The 21438-nt window shown below is 42.7% G+C and overlaps 1 protein-coding gene across 7 annotated transcripts; it reads left to right on the top strand.

Annotated features, from left to right (window-relative positions):
- Window positions 1–46: 46 nt before the first annotated feature.
- LOC139370834 (solute carrier family 25 member 34) lies at window positions 47–20917 on the top strand. Of its 7 annotated transcripts, none has more exons than XM_071110639.1 (8): window positions 53–166; window positions 2044–2266; window positions 5732–5917; window positions 6597–7740; window positions 11514–11579; window positions 16462–16614; window positions 17286–17420; window positions 17578–20917. In XM_071110639.1, the coding sequence occupies exons 4-8, from the start codon at window positions 7216–7218 to the stop codon at window positions 17758–17760; spliced, it is 1062 nt and encodes a 353-aa protein (XP_070966740.1). In that variant the 5' UTR covers window positions 53–166; window positions 2044–2266; window positions 5732–5917; window positions 6597–7215; the 3' UTR covers window positions 17761–20917. The 7 variants fall into 7 exon arrangements, with proteins under 7 accessions (XP_070966744.1, XP_070966742.1, XP_070966740.1 ...); XM_071110640.1 differs by having other exon boundaries at window positions 78–166; window positions 5732–5868; XM_071110643.1 differs by lacking the exon at window positions 2044–2266 and having other exon boundaries at window positions 47–166; window positions 5732–5868.
- The last annotated feature ends 521 nt before the right edge of the window (window positions 20918–21438 follow it).

Genomic DNA, 21438 nt, shown 5'->3' with positions numbered 1-21438 from the left:
TGCTGCATCTTACAAAATAACGGTTATAAATAAACACATCCAGTAAAGACCTGCTTGGCATAACCTTGTTGCAGTAGTAAACATCACACAACTGACGGGAACGTCGAGACTCCGGAGTAAATTTTCTGATATGCGGGCCCAAGACAACGGATGGAATGTTCTGATGGTAGGTTATTGACACGCTAAGCATGTGATTGTGAGCTGCTAGATAAGGCCACCGATGGAGTTCAGCTACTGCAAATATTGTGGGCCGTAAAATGTTTGGGGGAACCTAAAGTTGAGTTCCTAAACCCTTCACTACAGTACGTTCCCAAAGGGGATGCCAAGTATGGCCATGACTACATAGGACACCTAGGTTTAAAAAATGTGGAAAATATATTTTGCACACAATGAAAATAAATTACGAGTCAACATCGAAATATTGCTCCCAGCGTTGATCAAAGCTCAGAACGCGTGTATTCTTGATCTGCCTCTACGAACGTGTGGAATCTTGAAACTGGGGTGCTGCAGCTCAATATGGCGACCGGAGTACAGAATGTGGAAAAAGTCTAAGGGTGTGAATACTTTCTGAAGGCACTATCCGTCAAGTTACTATCTGCCGGCAGAGACTTCTATTGCAGTAACTTTGAAGGACTCTGGCTAGTATTAGCCAGTTAGAAGGATGAAGTAAGAAGCTAAGGTTAAACGGAGCCGACCTCAGCAGGTGCAAAATTACGCTCTAACTTTGCTTTACTGAGAGCGACAGTAGTGACGCAGAGGCAGGCTGCAATGCACGCAGAGGAGACAGAGAAGTTCGGACAGTGGTTCCCAAACTTGGGACAGGGGCCCATTTGAGGTCCCCTGACAAAATTTGTACTAATCATATCAAACAAGTTAGGAACTTAAAACTCAATATGAACATTTCCACATGGCCTGTTTTATCTATTGGCCTACATTAAAATGCATACAAATGCTACCAATACAGTTCTAAAAAATATAATACGTTTTCATTTCAACGCTGATGCTAAATGTCAGTGTGAATCATTTTTCATATTTTCGTTTTTGTTTGTAGATCTACTGAGGTGAATGAACCTGCAGCAGCCAAAGTGATAATAGCTAATTTTTTTTACGTAATCCAAATGGCATTTAAACATTTTTTTTATTGCATAGAAATGCATTAAATGAGCTTAAACTTTCAAAACAATGGTCCATTTGTTTACGTGCATTTTTTTTTTTACGTAAAAAAATAGAAAATTAAGTATCTTCTGATGAAGGGAAGCTGTGGCAGGATTATCTTTTTCTGATTTACAAATCATTTGTAATATAGAGATAAAGATTACATTCTGTCACACAGATCTTAACACACTTTTGATAAAATCCTATTTCATACGTGCCAATGGTATAAAGGACTCCAAGGTTAAATCATGAATAAGATTAGCAACTGAACATTTCATTATGTACCTCAAATTTAGAGATGGCAAAAATAGTGAAAAGAAATTCAAGAGATTTAGTAGTGAGTCAGTGCGGTAGTGGCAACTTTCTCAAATTGGACAATGTGGGCCTCGCATGGCCCCTGTGGTTATAGCAAGCATTAAATGAATGGGGGATTGGAAACAAGAAAAACTTCGCTCTTGGCGAAGGCAGTAATTTTGAAACAAAACGCTATGTTCTAAAAAAGACAGTTTGAGTACAGGAATTAACTTCCTCCATCACAATCGCTACTTAACCATCCATCGAAGAAAAACAAATGTAAAACATTTTCCACACCCACTGAAGCTGTCCCCACTTTTCAAGGCCAGTGTTGGGATTTGTTCATGAAGAAGTAATTGTCTTATCCGATTTTTACCTACCATAATAACCTACCACTGTGAATATGATGATAATACCAGCCTTTTTTAAAAAGGGACAGACAGAAAGTTTGTCACTTTCTTTGTTGTGGATCCCAGACTAACCTCTTTTTCCTTAGCACATGATTAGTCCTTCTATTTGAAAGCAGTGCTTTTCCCCTATGTTACACCCTTATACACTCCACCTCTGTTCTCAAAACTATAACCTTTTACCCAGAGACAATCCATAGGACCAAAGCAGGGGGCAGAACTTTCCGTTGGAACAGAGTAGGGGATGTGTTGAGGTGGCGGACAGGCCCCGGTCTTGATTGGCTCTGGCCTAAGGCAGTAGGAGGAGACTTCCACAATGGATGGGACTGCTGGGGACAAATGTTTACTAATGCTGTCTGGCTGTGCAGGGAGGGGAAGCAGAGAGGAAAAGACCACAACACACAACAAGAGTAAGTTTAGTTTAATTTGTTATCAGACATTCAGACCATTGTGGGAGTGTGCAGATTATGCTGAGTCACTCTGGGATTCAGACTTCAGTCTGATTACAGCGGTGCAAAGTTCTTGATTTGTAACAAGTGATCCCTGCTTATGCCTGTCATTGTAGAGTAAGTATGTGTATCTGTGTGCTCTTATTAGTAGTTGATGTGTATTTGTCTGCATAAATTGTAAAGTGATCAAACTGCATGGGTGGTTGTTTTATGAGTGTTATGGCTATTTCCATGTAAAAGGACCCATGAGCACCAACATGTGACATTCATAAAAGCATGTCAAATTGGGTGTCAATTGAAAGCTAAGTCTCTATATATATATATATATTTGTTTTTTTAAATTAAGGAGTATGTAAAGTGCATTCGGAAATTATTCAGACCCCTTGACTTTTTCCACATTTTTTTACTTAGTTTTTTTTCCCCCTCATCAATTTACACACAATTCCCCATAATGACAAAGCAAAAACGTTTTTTATACATATTTGCAAATTAATTTAAAAAAAATCTACAACTGAAATATCACATTTACATAAGTATTCAGACCCTTTACTCAGTACTCTGTTTAAGCACTTTTGGCAGTGATTACAGCCTTGAGTCTTCTTGGGTATGACGCTACAAGCTTGGCACACCTGTATTTGGTGAGTTTCACCCATTCTTCTCTGCAGATCCTCTCAAACTCTGTCAGGTTGGATGGGGAGCGTCAGTGCACAGCTATTTTAAGGTCTCTCCAGAGATGTTCAAGTCTGGGCTCTGGCTGGGCCACTCAACGACATTCAGGAACTTGTCCCGAAGCCACTCCTGTGTTGTCTTGGCGTCTTTCCCTCAATCCTGAGTAGTCTCCCAGTCCCTGTTGCTTAAAACATCCCCACATCATGATGCTACCACCACCATGCTTCACCGAAGGGCTTGTGCCAGGTTTCCTCCAGACGTGACGCTTGGCATTCAGGCCAAAGAGGTCAATCTTGGTTTCATCAAACCAGAGAATCATGTTTTGCATGGTCTGAGAGATCCTTTGGGTGCCTTTTGGCAAACTCCAAATGGGCTGTCATGTGCCTTTTACTGAGGAGTGGCTTCCGTTTGCCTACTCTATCAATCAATCAATCAATCAATCAAATGTATTTATAAAGCCCTTTTTACATCAGCCGATGTCACAAAGTGCAATACAGAAACCCAGCCTAAAACCCCAAACAGCAAGCAATGCAGATGTAGAAGCACGGTGGCTAGGAAAAACTCCCTAGAAAGGCAGGAACCTAAGAAAAAACCTATAGAGGAACCAGGCTCTGAGGTGTGGTCAGTCCTCTTCTGGCTGTGCCGGGTGGAGATTTATAACAATAACAGTACATGGCCAAGATGTTCAAAAGTTCATAGATGACCAGCAGGGTCAAATAATCTAAATAATCACAGTGGTTGTAGAGGGTGCAACAGGTCAGCACCTCAGGAGTAAATGTCAGTTGGTTTTTCTTAGCCGAGCATTCAGAGTTAGAGACAGCAGGTGCGGTAGAGAGAGTGTCGAAAACAGCAGGTCCGGGACAAGGTAGTATGTCCGGTGAACAGGTCAGGGTTCCATAGCCGCAGGCAGAACAGTTGAAACTGGAGCAGCAGCAATGCCAAGTAGACCGGGGACAGCAAGGAGTCATCAGGTCAGGTAGTCCTGAGGCATGGTCCTAGGGCTCAGGTTCTCTGAGAGAAAGAAAGAAAGAAAGAAAGAAAGAAAGAAAGAAAGAAAGAAAGAAAGAAAGAGAGAGAGAGAGAGAGAAAAAGAGAAAATTAGAGGGAGCATATTTAAATTCACACAGGACACTGGATAAGACAGGAGAAATACTCCAGACATAACAGACTGACCCTAGCCCCCCGACACATAAACTACTGCAGCACAAATACTGGAGGCTGAGACAGGAGGGGTCGGAAGACACTGTGGCCCCGTCCGACAATACCACCGGACAGGGCCAACCAGGCAGGATATAACCCCACCCACTTTGCCAAACACAGCCCCCACACCACTAGAGGTATATCTTCAAATCACCAACTTACTACCATAAGACAAGGCTACTCTACCATAAAGGCCCGATTGGTGTAGTGCTGCAGAGGTGGTTGTCCTTCTGGAAGGTTTTCCCATCTCCATAGAGGAAATCTGGAGCTCTGTCAGAGTGACCATTGTGTTCTTGGTCACCTCCATGACCAACGCCCTTCTCACCCGATTGCTCAGTTTGGTCGGGTGGCCATCTCTAGGAAGAGTCTCGTTGATTCCAAACTTATTCCATTTAGGTATGATGGAGGCCACTGTGTTCTTGAGGACCTTCAATGCTGCAGAAATGTTTTGGTACCCTTCCCCTGAGTCGACACAATTCTGTCTCGGGGCTCTACTGACAATTCCTTCAACCTCATGGCTTGGTTTTTGCATGCACTGTCAACTGTGGGACCTTATATAGACAGGTGTGTGCCTTTCCAAATTATGTCCAATCAATTGAATTTACCACAGGTGGACTCCAATCAAGTTGTAGAAACATCTAAAGGATGATCAATGGAAACAGGATGTACCTGTCCTGAAACAGGATGTACCTGAGCTCAATTTTGAGTCTCATAACAAAGGGTCTAAATACTTACTGTATGTAAATAAGGTATTTCTGTATTTATTTTTAACACATTTGGGAAAAAAAATATCTAAAAACTGTTTTTGCTTGGGTATTGTGTGTAGATTGATGAGGAGCATTTTTATTTAATCCATTTTAGAATAAGGCTGTAATGTAACAAAATGTGGAGAAGGGGTCTGAATACTTTCCAAATGCATGTTATATCCTAAATATTAGGAATAAGCAAAGGGTTGGATTTAAGGTCAAACAGATGGAAAAGGAGTCTTAAAAAAACATCTACCAGAAAGTCTTTAAAAGGTATTAGAAATACATCAAAACGCAATAATGTTGAAGTAAAGATCCCTGCCAACTAATATCAACACTTATATTTTGATAAATTATTTGCCTTGTGTGAGTTTTGGAAACATTGCCCTGTGCCTTCATATTCCGTTACCAAAAAACCACATATCCTTCAAATATTTTCACATTTCTCTCCCTCGTAAGGAGGGACGATAATGAAAGTTCAATTATTAATTGATTAAAACTCAAAATTCTGTTACCAAATAATCTGCCATAGAATTACTGCAATTGATGACACAGAATTACTGCAATTGATGACACAGAATTACTGCAATTGATGACACAGAATTACTGCAATTGATGACCCAGAGGGTTAACAATAGGAAATCATAGTAGTCACAAACCACAGTTGGGTCACCTGCTACTGTCATAACGGTTTTCTTTCTCTTCCTGTAGTCTGGTGGTCAATGCTAGTGTGAAAATAGTCTGGACAAACTCTCCCTATCTCTCTCCCTCTTTGTTTCACTTCCTCTCTCTCCTTCTCTTCTCTCTCCAGTTAATATCAACTCTCCAGGATCCTACTGACCTACCCATGAGCCCCCTCTTTTTCCTTTTACTCTAACCAACATCCTTACCCACTGAGCACCGACCGACACAGGACGTCCATGGATGTTGACAAGTTGTTGAAATTTGGTCAGTCCGCCCTGGCCTTGATTTCAACATCTACAAACTTAGATTTTTGGTACGGTCTTTGATTTGGCTTAAACATAGACGTCCATGATTGATTCAGATTTGGACCAGACCAAATTTGAACCAATCATAGATGTCTATGTTTCACAATTTTGGAGAGCACAGTACAGCACAGCACAGTATATTAAAGTTAAAACACATTTGAGTATAGTTCAGTACAGTCCTCTATTGTACTGTACAGTAGAGTTCAGTGCAGTACACAGTAGAGCACACTAGAATTGAGTTTTCTAATGTATTGTAAGGTACTCAACTGTACTGAACTATACTTTACTGTACTCTACTGAGCTCTACTGTACGGCGATTTTACCAAAGTTCTTCCAGTAAATGTGTTTTGTAAATTTTGCCGTGCAAATTGTTAAAATTAGTCATTGTGCATATAGTTGGATGGTTTGTTAAACTTTGAAATCAATGTTTTTTGTTTGGCATACATCTTTAAGTGAAAAACCTGAGTCAGCGCAATTCTGCTACTGTGGAATTGCCCTTATGTGACTGAGTTCTGTTGGGAAGAAATGTAGTGTCAGCTGTCCTCCTTAATCTCCTGTTACATATTCTCTAAAGAAATGGAACCAAAAGAAGCAACCAAAGCAGGACATGTAGTCCATCTTCTTAAAAAAATGTCATAGGAATTGCAACAGAAATCTAGAATCTAAGATTTCCTTATTCTTTTACAGAATCCTGCAGGTACTTGGCTCTCGGGTTGGGCTAGATCTCTTGGCTGGACTTCCTCAGTGATAATTTCACATTTCGACACATTAGCTCAGTGAACAAAATACAACTCTTTAACCCTACTCATGATTTGCTTTCAAGGACATTGAGGACCTCAACCTGTAGCTACTTATGAAGAGACTAGCATAAGACATCTCAGGACAACATCCCAGAAACACTGAGCACCAATGTCAGAGGAGCACTGTGACAGGAGCACAGGTCACGTGACATCATAGCAGCATAACAGCATAGCAGGAAGTAATCGCTGAATTCTTATCGTACCACTCTGTACAGTCAGCTGTACAGGTTTATATTTCAGTCATTTAGCAGACACTCTTAGGGTTAAGAGCCTTGCCCAGGGGCACATTGACCGATTTTTCAACTATTCGACAAACCCAACACTCTTAACCGCAAGGCTACCTGCCACACAGTTCTGACCTCACTGTTTCCTACCACGCTTTCGTGATCACATGCACCATACCCACACTCCGTCACACTTGATACCCTCTCACCCACCTGGGAGCCCTTCCTTAGCCTGGGTAGACTCATCACCAAGGGCACCATTGGACACTGCACCCTTCAGAAATGACCGGTACCCAGCTAATGAACTATCCCACCACAAACTCTCCATTCAGCTCTCCCAGCTCCAACTCCATTCTGCTCCAATCAGCTGCCATGACATCCCCAGTCCCCCCTTTTTCCCGGACCACCTCAGTCCCCTCGCCTCAACTGCCTCCGGCCCTGTGGCCCCCGCTGGACTTTGCCTTAGGAGCGTTGTCGTGCTGCGGGGCCTGTGTGTTCACTAACCCCCTGGAGGTGGTAAAGACACGGTTGCAGCTGCAGGGAGAGCTGCGGGCGCGGGGGTCCTACCGGCAGCACTACCGCGGGGTGCTGCAGGCCCTGTGGGTGGTGGGGAGGACGGATGGGCTCCGCGGGCTACAGAAGGGGCTCTCGGCTGGGCTGATGTACCAGGGTCTGATGAACGGCGTGAGGCTGGGCTTCTACTCCTACTGTGACACCGTGGGGTTCACTGCAGCCCCTGGAGGGAGTCTGATGTCAGGGGCCGTGGCCGGGGCTCTGGGGGCCTTCATTGCCTCTCCTGCCTATCTGGTGAGTGGCACACATCTTTGTTGTATTGTTGTCGCTCTCATAGTGCATAGCTTTGGATGAGGTAAGGAGATATGGAGGGTACTTAGGGTGTCATATTGCCATGCACAGACCTTACAATATTAACAGTGTTCACCCTGGAGTATGTGCCCCAATTTTCACAGTATGCACCCCCCTCCCCAACATGAAAAATATTAACCCCTCTTATAGAATTAAGAGGGGTTAACTGCCTTGTTCAGGGGCAGATGTGGGAACTCTAGATCGTCATTGTAAATAAGAATTTGTTCTTAACTGACTTGCCTAGTTAAATAAAGGTTGGTTTTAAGGCGACTTTCGTGAAATAATAATTGTCCACCTCATGGTTCAGCTCTCAGATATTTTAGTACTAAATGTATCAGGGCATTGCATGCATAGGCCTATAGGCTTAGGTGTCCACTGTACTGTACTTTTTATACTATTTTCTACATTGTAGAATAATAGTGAAGACATCAAAACTATGAAATAGCACAAATGGAATCATGTAGTAATCGAAAGGTGTTAAACAAAAAAATATATACATTTTAGATTCTTCAAAGTAGCCACCCTTTGCCTTGATGACAGCTTTGCACACTCTTGGCATTCTCTCAACCATTTTCACCTGGAATGCTTTTCCAACAGTCTTGAAAGAGTTCCCACATATGCTGAGCACTTGTTGGCTGCTTTTCCTTCTCTCTGCGGTCCAACTCATCCAAAACCATCTCAACTGGGTTGAGGTCGGGTGATTGTGGAGGCCAGGTCATCTGATGCAGCACTCCATCACTCTACTTCTTGGTCGAATAGCCCTTACACAGCCTGGAGGTGTGTTGGGTAATTGTCCTCTTGAAAGACAAAAGATAACCCCACTAAGCCCAAAACAGAATGGATGGCGTATCGCTGCAGAATGCTGTGGTTGCCATGCTGGTTAAGTGCGCCTTGAATTCTAAATAAATCACTGACAGTGTCAACAGCAAAGCACCCCCACACCATTATACATCCTCCTCCATGCTTCACGGTGGGAACCACACATGCGGAGATCATCCGTTCACCTACTCTGCGTCTCACAAAGACACAGCGATTGGAACCAAAAATCTCAAATTTGGACTCATCAGACTAAATGACAGATTTCCACCGGTTTAATGTCCATTGCTCGTGTTTCTTGGTCCAAACAAGTCTCTTCTTATTATTGTTGTCCTTTAGTAGTGGTTTCTTTGTAGAAATTCGACCACAGAGGCCCGATTCACGCAGTCTCTTCTGAACAGTTGATGTTGATATGTGTCTGTTACTTGAACTCTCTGAAGCATTTATTTGGGCTGCAATTTCTGAGGCTGGTAACTATAATGAACTTATCCTCTGCAGCAGAGGTAACTCTGGGTCTTCTTTTCCTGTGGCGGTCCTCATGAGAGCCAGTTTCATCATAGTGCTTGATGGTTTTTGCAACTGCACTTGAAGCAACTTTCAAAGTTCTTGAAATTTTTCAGATTGACTGACCTAAAGTAATGATGGACTGTCGTGTCTCTTTGATTATTTGAGCTGTTCTTGCCATAATTGCCATAATATGGACTTGGTCTTTTACCAAATAGGGCTATCTTCTGTATACCACCCCTACTGTGGTTCTTCCTTTAAAGGATATGAGCTTATGCCATGACCGTTTGTGGTAGATGGTGGCAGATTGTGGTAAATTGCATCATTCTGGCAACAATGGCTGACACTTAAATAATAATGCCATAGAATTCTGCAGCACCCCGCAGGCTGCGCTGCAGTACGCTGCAACTTCTAAAGGAAGAACCTTGTCACAACACAACTGATTGGCTCAAACGCATTAAGGAAAGAAATTCCACAGATGAACTTTTAACAAGGCACACCTGTTCATTGATATGCATTCCAGGTGACTACCCCATGAAGCTGGTTGAGAGAATGCCAAGTGTGTGCAAAGCTTTCATCAAGGCAAAGGGTGGCTACTTTGAATAATCTCATATATAAAATATATTTTGATTTGTTTAACACTTTTATGGTTGCTACATGATTCCATATGTGTTACAGTATTTCATAGTTTTGATGTCCTCACTATTATTCTACAATGTAGAAAATAGTACAAATAAAGAGGAAGCCTGGAATGAGTAGGTGTGTCCAAACGTTTGACTGGTACAGTATATATATAAATAAAGGAAGATAAGCTTAGTCCTAACCCCACTAACCCCACATGCATTTCTTTATGTCAGGTGGCTACATCTACATCTGCTATACTGATATAGATGTACAGACGGAGGGTAATTGGTACATTTCCAATCTGAATATTTTGTATAAAGATAAGTGTTATATTGTTATATTATAGGCGTAACTCTGGCAGGCCTGAAACATTCTTCCTCACCTCAAGTTCAACTGTCAGAGTCAGTTGGAGCGCCGGGGTGCACTGCCTTCATATAATAAGCCCGCAGTAGCTAATGCTTAATAATAGCCACACCATACCAAACCTTCACAGACGTTTCTTAACTTTATTACAGTTAACATCAAAAGCAATCAAGCCATTAGGGACAATATGAACAGAAGAGCAAATGTAAACCATAGAAAAACTCACTTCCCTCCCCCGTGCCCAATAAAAAAAACACACAACCCCCCCCCCCCAAAAAAAACAACCTTTGACAATGTTGGACCACCCCTCCCCCCTAGTAAATGTAGATCTGTCCCTAAGTGTGACGGTGTTTATTTGTATCATTCATTTATTGTGTGTGCGGGTAGTAATATTGCCCCAGCCATTTTCCCTGTTATGAGAACTTGACGTGTTTGTGTTGGTACTATAAATACAAATCTGTTGTGTTTCTACTGTGCGAAGGGCAGTGACTTCTACAGTGGCTGTGTATTTCCCCATGAGTTAAGGCAGTTGTATAACTTGTGTACCCCAAGGTGGCTCTCATATACTCTGGCTGCTGTTGTTGTCTAGGCTGCATCTGTTGCTCAATGTACCTCAGTGTAGCCATCTGACCTCTGCAGCATCGTGGAAACACTATATAATCTGCATGGTGATATGTTTGTGAGAATCTGGGTCACTAAATATACCCGGCACGTACCTACTTCCAACCACTACCCAAAATACTCCCCAGCACTCCCTCCTATGTTTTTTGGCAGAATATGAAGTAAAGGGAGAGCGAGAGAGATTAAAAGAGAAAGAGATGGGAGGCTATTTTTGGTTGTAGAAGAAGCAGGGAGGGGTCCGACTCGGGTGTCTCTGCATGTGTACTGTGAGAGCCCAACTCAGGTTTCTAGACCCAGTCAGTGTGCAGTGTCATCTCAGTAAGCTGAATAATGGTCGTTCAGAGAGGAGAGATGTGAAATGGAGGTCATGGGCATCCTGAAGGGATGTGTGTGCCTGTGAGTGCTCAAAAAACATGCACATGTTACATAACTCATACCAGGTGTACCCACTGAACAGTGTGTCTCTATTTAGTGATGGGGTTGTGCCTCTGTTATTATGGGGAGGCGTAATGCAAAGTTTCTCTTTGCAATGCTGTGTATGTAAAATGGGTATACAACAGCGGAGGCTGGTGGGAGGAGCTATTGGAGGACGGGCTCACTGTTATGGCTGGAATGGAATGAATGGAACGGAGTCAAACATGTGGTTTCCATATGTTTTATGTGTTTGATACCGTTCCATGTATTCCATTCCAGCTCTCTTCCAATGAGTATGTCCTCCTATAGCTCCTCCCATCAGCCGCCTCTGGTATAAAATACATTGAAGCAAGTGTCTTATGTTTCCTCCACAGGTGAAGACACATCTGCAGGCCCAGACAGTCGAGGCCATCGCAGTGGGTCACCAGCACAACCATCAGGTGAGGAGTGTGTGCGCTGTGCGTGAAACAGTTGGACCCAGTGTTCTCTAGTTGTTCGGGCTCTACACCAGTCCTTCATGTTGTGTAAGTATGTCACTTTGTTTCCAATCCCACTCCTCTATCATTTTGGCTCACATCCCTCTCTCTCTCCCCCCTACTTCCTCAGCCAACCCCCAGCATAACTAACCATATCCTTGTGAACCCTAGTGACACGTTTCACAACCACCAGCCAATCAGTAACATGCAAACAGAGGCGTGGAGTGGTGTCAACGAAACAAAAACACACAACCTTTGTGACTGATACTGTAATCATCAAGATAAAGACAAGCACAGGGATTTATTTTTAAAACCCTGTTAAGGGATGTAGTGTGGCCCTTTTGATCTAAGAGATACATTTTTTCAATTTGTCATGGCACTGTTCACTTTTTTCATGGCACTGTTCATTTGCCTGGCTACCCAAACACCTTGCTTCCGGCCAAACACCTTGCTTCCGGCCAAACACCATGCTTCCGGCCAAACACCTTGCTTCCGGCCAAACACCTTGCTTCCGGCCAAACACCTTGCTTCTGGCCAAACACCTTGCTTCCGGCCAAACACCTTGCTTCCGGCCAAACACCTTGCTTCCGGCCAAACGCTACGCCACGCCCATGGACGTTAGTTTCTTCGCCGCTATGAGTCTGGATCTGAGCACCTCCCCGATGATTTCTAGAACACAAATGCATTCTTACCGTATTGATTTGTCCCAGAAACCGATGGGTTGGGCCAGAGCCAGAACCCTTGTGGATAAAGTGTCTTCTTAAAAATTCTTCATTCTCTTTGATACTTGGTTTGAGATGATCCAAGCTGACTTTGTTTTGATGTCGCTAAAAACGACTTCAACGATGGCAGTCTCAGACTGAAGTACAATATGAAGTGAACAAAAACCAGCAGAATAATTAAGTTTTGGTCATCAGGCAAACTGTTCACACCCTTACAATAAAGTTCAAAGTCAATGTGTAGACCTAAGGTACAGTTGAAGTCAGAAGTTTACATACACCTTAGCCAAATACATTTAAACTCAGTTTTTCACAATTCCTGACATTTTATCCTAGTAAAAATTCCCTGTCTTAGGTCAGTTAGGATCACCACTTTATTTTAAGAATGTGAAATGTCAGAATAATAGTAGAGAGAATTATTTATTTCAGCTTTCATTTCTTTCATCACATTCCCAGTGGGTCAGAAATTTACATACACTCAATTAGTATTTGGTAGCATTGCCTTTAAATTGTTTAACTTGGGTCAAACGTTTCGAGTAGCCATCCACAAGCTTCCCACAGTAAGTTGGGGGATTTTTAGCCCATTCCTCCTGACAGAGCTGGAGTCAGGTTTATAGGCCTCCTTGCTCGCACTCACTTTTTCAGTTCTGCCACAAATCTTCAATAGGATTGAGGTCAGGGCTTTGTGATGGCCACTCCAATACCTTAACTTCGTTGTCCTTAAACCATTTTTCCACAACTTTGGAAGTATGCTTGGAGTCATTGTCCATTTGGAGGACCCATTTGCGACCAAGCTTTAACTTCCTGACTGACGTCTTGAGATGTTGCTTCAATATATCCACATAATTTTCCTCCCTCATGATGCCATCTATTTTTTTTATTTTTTTATTTTTTATATATTTTTTTTATTTTACCCCTTTTTCTCCCCAATTTCGTAGTATCCAATTGTTGTAGTAGCTACTATCTTGTCTCATCGCTACAACTCCCGTACGGGCTCGGGAGAGACGAAGGTTGAAAGTCATGCGTCCTCCGATACACAACCAACCAAGCCGCTGCTTCTTTAACACAGCGCACGTCCAACCCGGAAGCCAGCCGCACCAATGCGCCGGAGGAAACACCGTGCACCTGGCCACCTTGGCTAGCGTACACTGCGCCCAGCCCGCCACAGGAGTCGCTGGTGCGCGATGAGACAAGGACACCCCTACCGACCAAGCCCTCCCTAACCCGGGCGACGCTAGGCCAATTGTGCGTCGCCCCACGAACCTCCCGGTCGCGGCCGGTTACGACAGAGCCTGGGCGCGAACCCAGGACTCTGATGGCACAGCTAGCGCTGCAGTACAGCGCCCTTAACCACTGCGCCACCCTGGAGGCCATGATGCCATCTATTTTGTGAAGTGCACCAGCCCCTCCTGCAGCAAAGCACCCCCACGACATGATGCTGCCAACCCGTGCTTCATGGTTGGGAAGGTGTTCTTTGGCTTGCAAGCCTCTCCCTTTTTTCTCCAAACATAACGATGGTCATTATGGTCAAACAGTTCTATTTTTTGTTTCATCAGACCAGAGAACATTTCTCCAAAAAGTACGATCTTTGTCCCCATGTGCAGTTGCAAACCGTAGTCTGGCTTTTTTTATGGCAGTTTTGGAGCAGTGGCTTCTTCCTTGTTGAGAGGCCTTTCAGGTTATGTCGATATAGGACTTGTTTTACTGTGGATATAGATACTTTTGTACCTGTTTCCTCCAGCATCTTCACAAAGTCCTTTGCTGTTGTTCTGGGATTGATTTGCACTTTTTGCACCAAAGTATGTTCATCTCAAGGAGACAGAACACGTCTCCTTCCTGAGCGGTATGACGGCTGCGTGGTCCCATGGTGTTTATACTTGTGTACTATTATTTGTACAGATGAACGTGGTACCTTCAGGCGTTTGGAAATTGCTCCCAAGGAAGAACCAGACTTGTGGAGATCTACAAATTATTTTTCTGAGGTCTTGGCTGATTTCTATTGATTTTCCCCTGATGTCAAGCAAAGAGACACTGAGTTTGAAGGTAGGCCTTGAAATACATCCACAGGTACACCTCCAATTGACTCAAATTATGTCAATTAGCCTATCATAAGCTTCTAAAGCCATGACATAATTTTCTGGAATTTTCCAAGCTGTTTAAAGGCACAGTCAACTTAGTGTATGTAAACTTCTGACCCACTGGAATTGTGATACAGTGAATTATAAATTAAACAATCTGTCTGTAAAAAATTGTTGGAAAAATTACTTGTGTCATGCACAAAGTAGATGTCCTAACTGACTTGCCAAAACTATAGTTTGTTAACAAGACATTTGTGGAGTGGTTGAAAAATGAGTTTTAATGACGCCAACCTAAGTATATGTAAACTTCCGACTTCAACTGTATGTAGGTTTGCTATTGTAAAGCTGTCACAATATCCCTTTGTGTTCCATAGGCTGATGCTGTCCAATACCCTGACACACTGCCATTTGTGGGCAAAGTATCCACAAGTGATGTCAGCGCAGAGTTGATAACTTAATAGTAGAAAAATGTCCATACTTCAGGGAGGGATTTCGATAAGAAAACATTTTCACATTCAACAGCGAGAAGCACTATATATGGTAGTAGTAGTAGTTTATTTTAAAGGGACCATGTGCAATTAAAGATTTCAGACAGTGAAATATGATGTTCGCACCAGAGTTAGCTATGCACAGATCATTTCCATCTGCAGTCCCTAACCAAACATAACTGAATACATAAACATAGCTAAATGCACATCAGTCATACAGTAGTATAGTAGGATAACAGATTAAAAGAAATACAGGAAACATAAAATACAACAAATTATACAACAAATTCAGCAGACTTGAGTGCATTAAGAATTAGTCAATGTGTGCAGCAGGATTGATACGTCTTGATCCATGATTTGACCTGCACGGAGAAGGATTTAGTCACTCGTGTTTCTTAAAGTAGAGGGGATGGAATTCCGTTTACTGATGCCTGAGGTGGAGAACGCTGACTGCCCAAAGGTGTTTTCTTTTAGGAATGACACAGACTCCTCTTGTGGATGTCTGGGTGATTCTGTTGTTTTGTTCAGAGCTTAATATGCCAAAATCTTTCAGAGGTGGGGGTGCAACATTGTTGATAATCTTACAAACTAGACAAACAACTGAGAAATGGAACCGATTGTACTTGGGGAGAATATTGCAGTGATGGTAATGATGCGATTTCCTGTCCAGGATCTTCAGTGCTTGTTTATTTAGAGATCGAAGGGGTTTCAGTCATGTTTCATTGGCTTGAAACCAGCTGATGATACAATAGGACAGGTGGGAGAAGATCATTGCATGTAAATAGATTTTGGTTCCTGATGTATCGGAAATTTGAAAGACTATCTGATTTTGCTGGACATCTTAATGTTTTTTCAAGTTCAAAGTATAATGCCCAGACATTTAAACTAGGTGACTGTTTACATTTTTTGTCCTTGAATAAGTATGTCCGAGTAAGCCTGTTTGTTTATTTTTGTGAAGAAGTACATGGCTACCGTTTTTAAAACATTGAGGGTGAGACAGGAGAGGTTGAGCCATTCAGCTACTTTTTACAATGATACTGCTTGCCACTTCATCAGCATAGAAATGCGTATAAAGAACTGTATCATCCACGTACATATCCACACCCTGGCATACAGACGGAAGGTCATTAATATAGAGGCTGAGTAACAAAGGGCCCAGGATTGACCCCTGTGGCACTCCCACAGTGCAATCCCTTGGTGAGGATAGTTCACCGTTAATCCAAACACATTGCATCTGGTCTGCCAGATAAGACACAATCCATAAGAAAGTACTTGACAAAATGTTGAAGTTGGATAGCTTGGAAAGGAAGACATTGTGGTAAATAGTGTCAAAGGCTTTTCTGAGGTTGAGGAAAACTGCACCTACAACACCCCCTTTGTCCAGCTTTGCCTTGATCTATAGGATATGGCAACATGCTGTTTCTGTAGAGTGGTTGACCCTAAACCAAAACTGCATGGAGTGAAGAGGAAAGCTACATTTATCCAGGTGGACTGGCTCGAGACTTCCAACTTTTCTCCCTCGTAAAATGTTTTGTTTTTTGTCTGAATTTGCCTCCGTCAGGGTGTGTCGAGTGCCTTCGCCAATATCTACCGGCGGGAGGGCGTGGTGGGGCTGTGGAGGGGTGTGAACGGGGCTGTGCCTCGAGTGATGGTGGGATCAGCCGCCCAACTGGCCACCTTCAGCTCCGCTAAGGAATGGGTGGCACGCCTACAGGTAACTATAGAAACCATCCATCACACTCGCAGGCTGTCGTGTGTATTGCGTTAAGCCAGGTGTCACACATGCAGAATGACCTGTACATACGGTATCAGCATATAAGGATGGTGTGTATATAGAACTATTGAAAGTTTTTGAGTGTGTTTAAAACCATTTTCGAAGGTACATTTCATACAAGTATCCATCAAGCGGTACCGGAGTGCCAAGTCTATGACCAAAAGGACCCTTAACAGCTTCTACCCCCAAGCCAGAAGACTGCTGAACAGTTAATCAAATGGTCACCTGGACCATTTATATTGACCCCACTCTCCATTTGTTTTTACACTGCTGCTACTTACTGTTTATCTGTGCATAGTCACTTTACCCCTACCTACATGTACAAGTTACCTAGACTAACCCCGCACATTGACCCGGTACCGGTACCCTCCATATATAGCCTCGTTATTGTCATTTTATTGTGTTACTTTTTACTTTAGTTTATTTGGTAAATAGTTTCTTAACTCTTTCTTGAACTGCATTGTTGGTTAAGGGCTTGTAAGTAAGCATTTCACGGTAAGGTCTACACCTGTTGTATTTGGCGCATGTGACAAATAAAGTTTGATTTGATCAAGATATGAATAATCTTTCACCTCTACAGTTGGTTGATTTCTCTCTCTGTGTCCTTGTAGTGGTACAGTCCAAACAGCTGGCTGGTTGCCTTGACAGCTGCCTGTATCAGTGGAGTCGCCGTGACGATCACCATGACGCCGTTTGACGTCATCAGCACACGCCTCTACAACCAGCCAGTGGATGAGCGTCATAGGGTGAGCCTCTTTTCAATATCTCACCTTGCCTTCTCCATATACTGTATACCTCTGGCTCTTAGCTGTTGAACACACAGATTTATAAAGATCTATACTGTAACTGTCTTTAGACGTTGAACTCACAGTTTCATTTTCTGCCTCTCTGCCTGTCTGTTAGGGTCGTCTGTACCTGGGCTTCTCAGACTGTCTGGTGAAGGTGTGCCGGACAGAGGGTTTTCTGGGGCTGTATAAAGGTATGGGCCCTGTGTTCTTCCGCCTGTGCCCTCACACCGTTCTTAGCATGCTCTTCTGGGACCTGATGAGACAACGGGCCTTTCAGGACGTTCAGAACGAGAGCTGAAGAGAAGAGGATATTCAACCAATCTTGGAGGACAATGGAAGTTGATTTAAAAAATAAAACATGTTTTGGCCTGCTGTCTTCATCAGAGCCGGAGCTAAGAAAGAAGGCCTCATATGGTGGACAGAGTTGAATGAATGACTGGTTCGTTGGTAGAGACGATCAGTAGACACTCTTTGTGATGCCAGTGTGGAAAGTTGGTTGAGAGAAGGAGAGACGAGGAGGAGGAGATGCTCTCAATTCCACAGAATAGACTTGCACTCCCTTACTGGTTAACTGGAAGGATACATAATGGCTTGATATACACTGAGTGTACAAAACATTATTGAGTTGCACCCCCTTTTGCCCTCAAAACAGCCTCAATTCATCTGGGCATGGACTCCACAAGGCGTTGAAAATGTTCCACCGGGATGCTGGTCCATGTTGACACCAATGCTTCCCACAGTTGTGTCAAGTTGGCTGGATGCCCTTTAGGTGGTGGACCATTCTTGATACACATTGGAAACTGTTGAGCGTGAAAAACCCAGCAGCGATGGAGTTCTTGACACACTCTCAAACCGGTGCGCCTGGCACCTACTACCAATCCCCAGTCAAAGGCATTTAAATGTTTTATCTTGTCCAATCACCCTCTGAATGGCATACAGTGCTTTGTAAAATGATTCAACCCCTTGGAGTTTTTCCTATTTTGTTGCATTACAACCTGTCATTTAAATAGATTTTTATTTGGATTTTATGTAATGGACATACACAAAATAGTTCAAATTGGTGAGGTCAAAAAATAACTTGTTTCAATAAATACATTTCAATTAAAAATGTAAAGTGGTGCGTGCATATGTATTCACTCCCTTCGCCATGAAGCCCCAAAATAAGATCTGGTGCAACCAATTACCTTCAGAAGTCACATAATTGGTTAAATAACGCCCACCTGTGTGCAATCTAAGTGTCACATGATCTGTCACATGCACTCAGTATATATACACCTGTTCTGACAGGCCCCAGAGTCTGCAACACCACTAAGCAAGGGGCACCACCAAGCAAGTGGCACTATGAAGACCAAGGAGCTCTCCAAACAGGTCAGGGACAAAGTTGTGGAGAAGTACAGATCAGGGTTGGGTTATAAAAAAATATCAGAAACTTTGAACATCCCATAGAGCACCATTAAATCCTTTATTAAAATATGGAAAGAATATGGCACCACAACAAACCTGCCAAGAGAGGACCGCCCACCAAAACTCATGGACCAGGCAATGAGGGCATTAATCAGAGAGGCAACAAAGATACCAAAGATAAACCTGAAGGATCTACAAAGCTCCACAGCGGAGATTGGAGTATCTGTCCATAGGACCACTTTAAGCCATGCACTCCACAGAGCTGGACTAGAAAAAATAAGTAAACACGTTTGGTGTTCGCCAAAAGGCATGTGGGAGACTCCCCAAACGTATGGAAGAAGGTACTCTGGTCAGATGAGACTCAAATTTAGCTTTTTGGCCATCAAGGAAAACGCTATGTCTGGCACAAACTCAACACATCTCATCACACCGGGAACACCATCCCCACAGTGAAGCATGGTGGTGGCAGCATCATGCTGTGGGGATGTTTTTCATTGGCAGGGACTGGGAAACTGGTCAGAATTGAAGGAATGATGGATGGGGCTAAATACAGGAAAATTCTTGAGGGAAACCTGTTTGTCTTCCAGAGATTTGAGACTGGGACGGAGGTTCACCTTCCAGCAGGACAATGACCATAAGCATACTGTTAAAGCAACACTCGAGTGGTTTAAGGGGAAACATTTCAATGTCTTGTAATGGCCTAGTCAAAGCCCAGGCCTCAATCCAATTCAGAATCTGTGGTATGACTTAAAGATTGCTGTACACCAGCGGAACCCATCCAACTATAAGGGCACAAGGCGAGACCCAAATGCAGACACAGGAGGCAGATGGTTAGATTCCAAGCTGTTTATTTACAATCCAAAAGGGCTAAGCAAGAGAATGGTCATGGATAGGCAAAAGGTCAAAACCAGTTCAGAGTTCCTGAGGTACAGAATGGCAGGCAAGCTTGAGGTCAGGGCAGGCAGACTGGTCAGGCAGGCAGGAATGGAGTCCAGAAAAGCAGGCAAAGGTCAAAACCGGGAGGACGAGTAAAAGATAATGGAAAAGCAGGTGCAAGGGAAAAACATGCTGTTTGACTTGAACATACAAGACAAACTGGCACAGAGAAACAGGAAACACACGGATAAATGCACCAGGGAAAATAAGCGACACCTGGAGGGGGTGGAGACAATCACAACTTGTGACACCAACTTGGAGCTGGAGCAGTTTTGTCTTGAAGAATGGACAAAAATCCCAGTGGCTAGATGTGCAAAGCTTATAGAGACATACCCCAAGAGACTTGCAGCTGTAATTGCTGCAAAAGGTGGCTCTTCAAAGTATTGACTTTAAGGGGGTGAATAGTTATGCACGCTCAAGTTTTAATTTTTTTTTGTCTTATTTCTTGATTGTTCACAATACAAAAATATTTTGCATCTTCAAAGTGGTAGGCATGTTGTGTAAATCAAATGATACAAACCCCACAAAAATCTATTTTAATTCCAGGTTGTAAGGCAACAAAATAGGAAAAATGCCAAGGGGTGTGAATACTTTCGCAAGCCACTGTACATGCACAATCCATGTCTCACTTGTCTCAAGGCTTAAAAATCCTTCTTTATTAACCTGTCTCCTCCCCTTCATCTAGACTGATTGAAATTGATTTAACAAGTAACATCAAAAATGGATCATTGCTTTCCCCTAGATTCACCTGGTCAGTCTATGTCATGGAAAAAGCATGAAATGTTCCTAATGTTTTGTACATTCAGTGTATTTTACTTGACTTGAAAAAAATGATCTATCGCAGCTTGATTTTATAGACATTGTTGGACAATGATGTTGAAGGTTGATATGTAAGATGAGGCTCACTCCATGACTAAGCCTAAAGGTCAAAAGTCAAACTGTGCACAAGAAGGCCCATTCTTGATGAAACAAGATTAAGTTTGGTCAGATCACCAAGTCCATGTAATATGTGTTTTTTAGTCTGGGTTAGTGACCTGGATAACATTGAGCCTACAGTTTTACTGATATGTTTGTCTTTTCCATGCAATGTGTGAAAATAAAAATGCCTTGACTTATGTGTGACTTAAGATTCAATGAGAGAAATGAAAAATAACTTGAACTAACTGAAGTATATATGTATAATTGTTGTATTAAGCCTTTTGAATTGCTATTCTAGATCGTTCTACTTTTTAAAATTGTTACAGACCCCATTGAAGGCACAGGTGAGTAGCCCAGCCTAATTTCTGATCGTTCATTTCTGAAAAGCATTACACTCCAATGAAATCAGTCAGATTCCCTTGATGCAATTTCAAGCAATCATCTCTATATTTAGGTACGGTGATTTTGATAATTGTTGAATAGTTAAGCCTATCTATAACAGTTATTTATTTGCAACCCTTTTTGATCATTTAACGCATAGGCCAACTTAGACAGACGGGGACACACATTGTCAGACCACTATCATACGACCATTGAAACGCCAACATGGAGAGGACACACAAGTGATCAATACGGTGAAAATGAAGGCAACATGACAATTATCAGAAGGGTGTCGTGTTGAATAGGAAAGGATATTAATTCACCCTACCTGGTCTTC

The sequence above is a fragment of the Oncorhynchus clarkii genome, chromosome 17 (assembly GCF_045791955.1).
Source record: "Oncorhynchus clarkii lewisi isolate Uvic-CL-2024 chromosome 17, UVic_Ocla_1.0, whole genome shotgun sequence".
NCBI lineage: Eukaryota > Metazoa > Chordata > Actinopteri > Salmoniformes > Salmonidae > Oncorhynchus > Oncorhynchus clarkii.
This window is presented reverse-complemented; position numbering and strand designations above follow the sequence as displayed.

What these genes read in the sequence shown, in the direction of transcription:
- LOC139370834 (XM_071110643.1), top strand. Translation starts at nt 7,216, where the DNA reads ATGACCGGTACCCAGCTAATGAACTATCCCACCACAAACTCTCCATTC. An exon ending in TTGCCTCTCCTGCCTATCTG is followed by an intron (nt 7,741 to 11,513) that starts GTGAGTGGCACA and finishes TTTCCTCCACAG; the next exon opens with GTGAAGACACATCTGCAGGC. An exon ending in GTCACCAGCACAACCATCAG is followed by an intron (nt 11,580 to 16,461) that starts GTGAGGAGTGTG and finishes TGCCTCCGTCAG; the next exon opens with GGTGTGTCGAGTGCCTTCGC.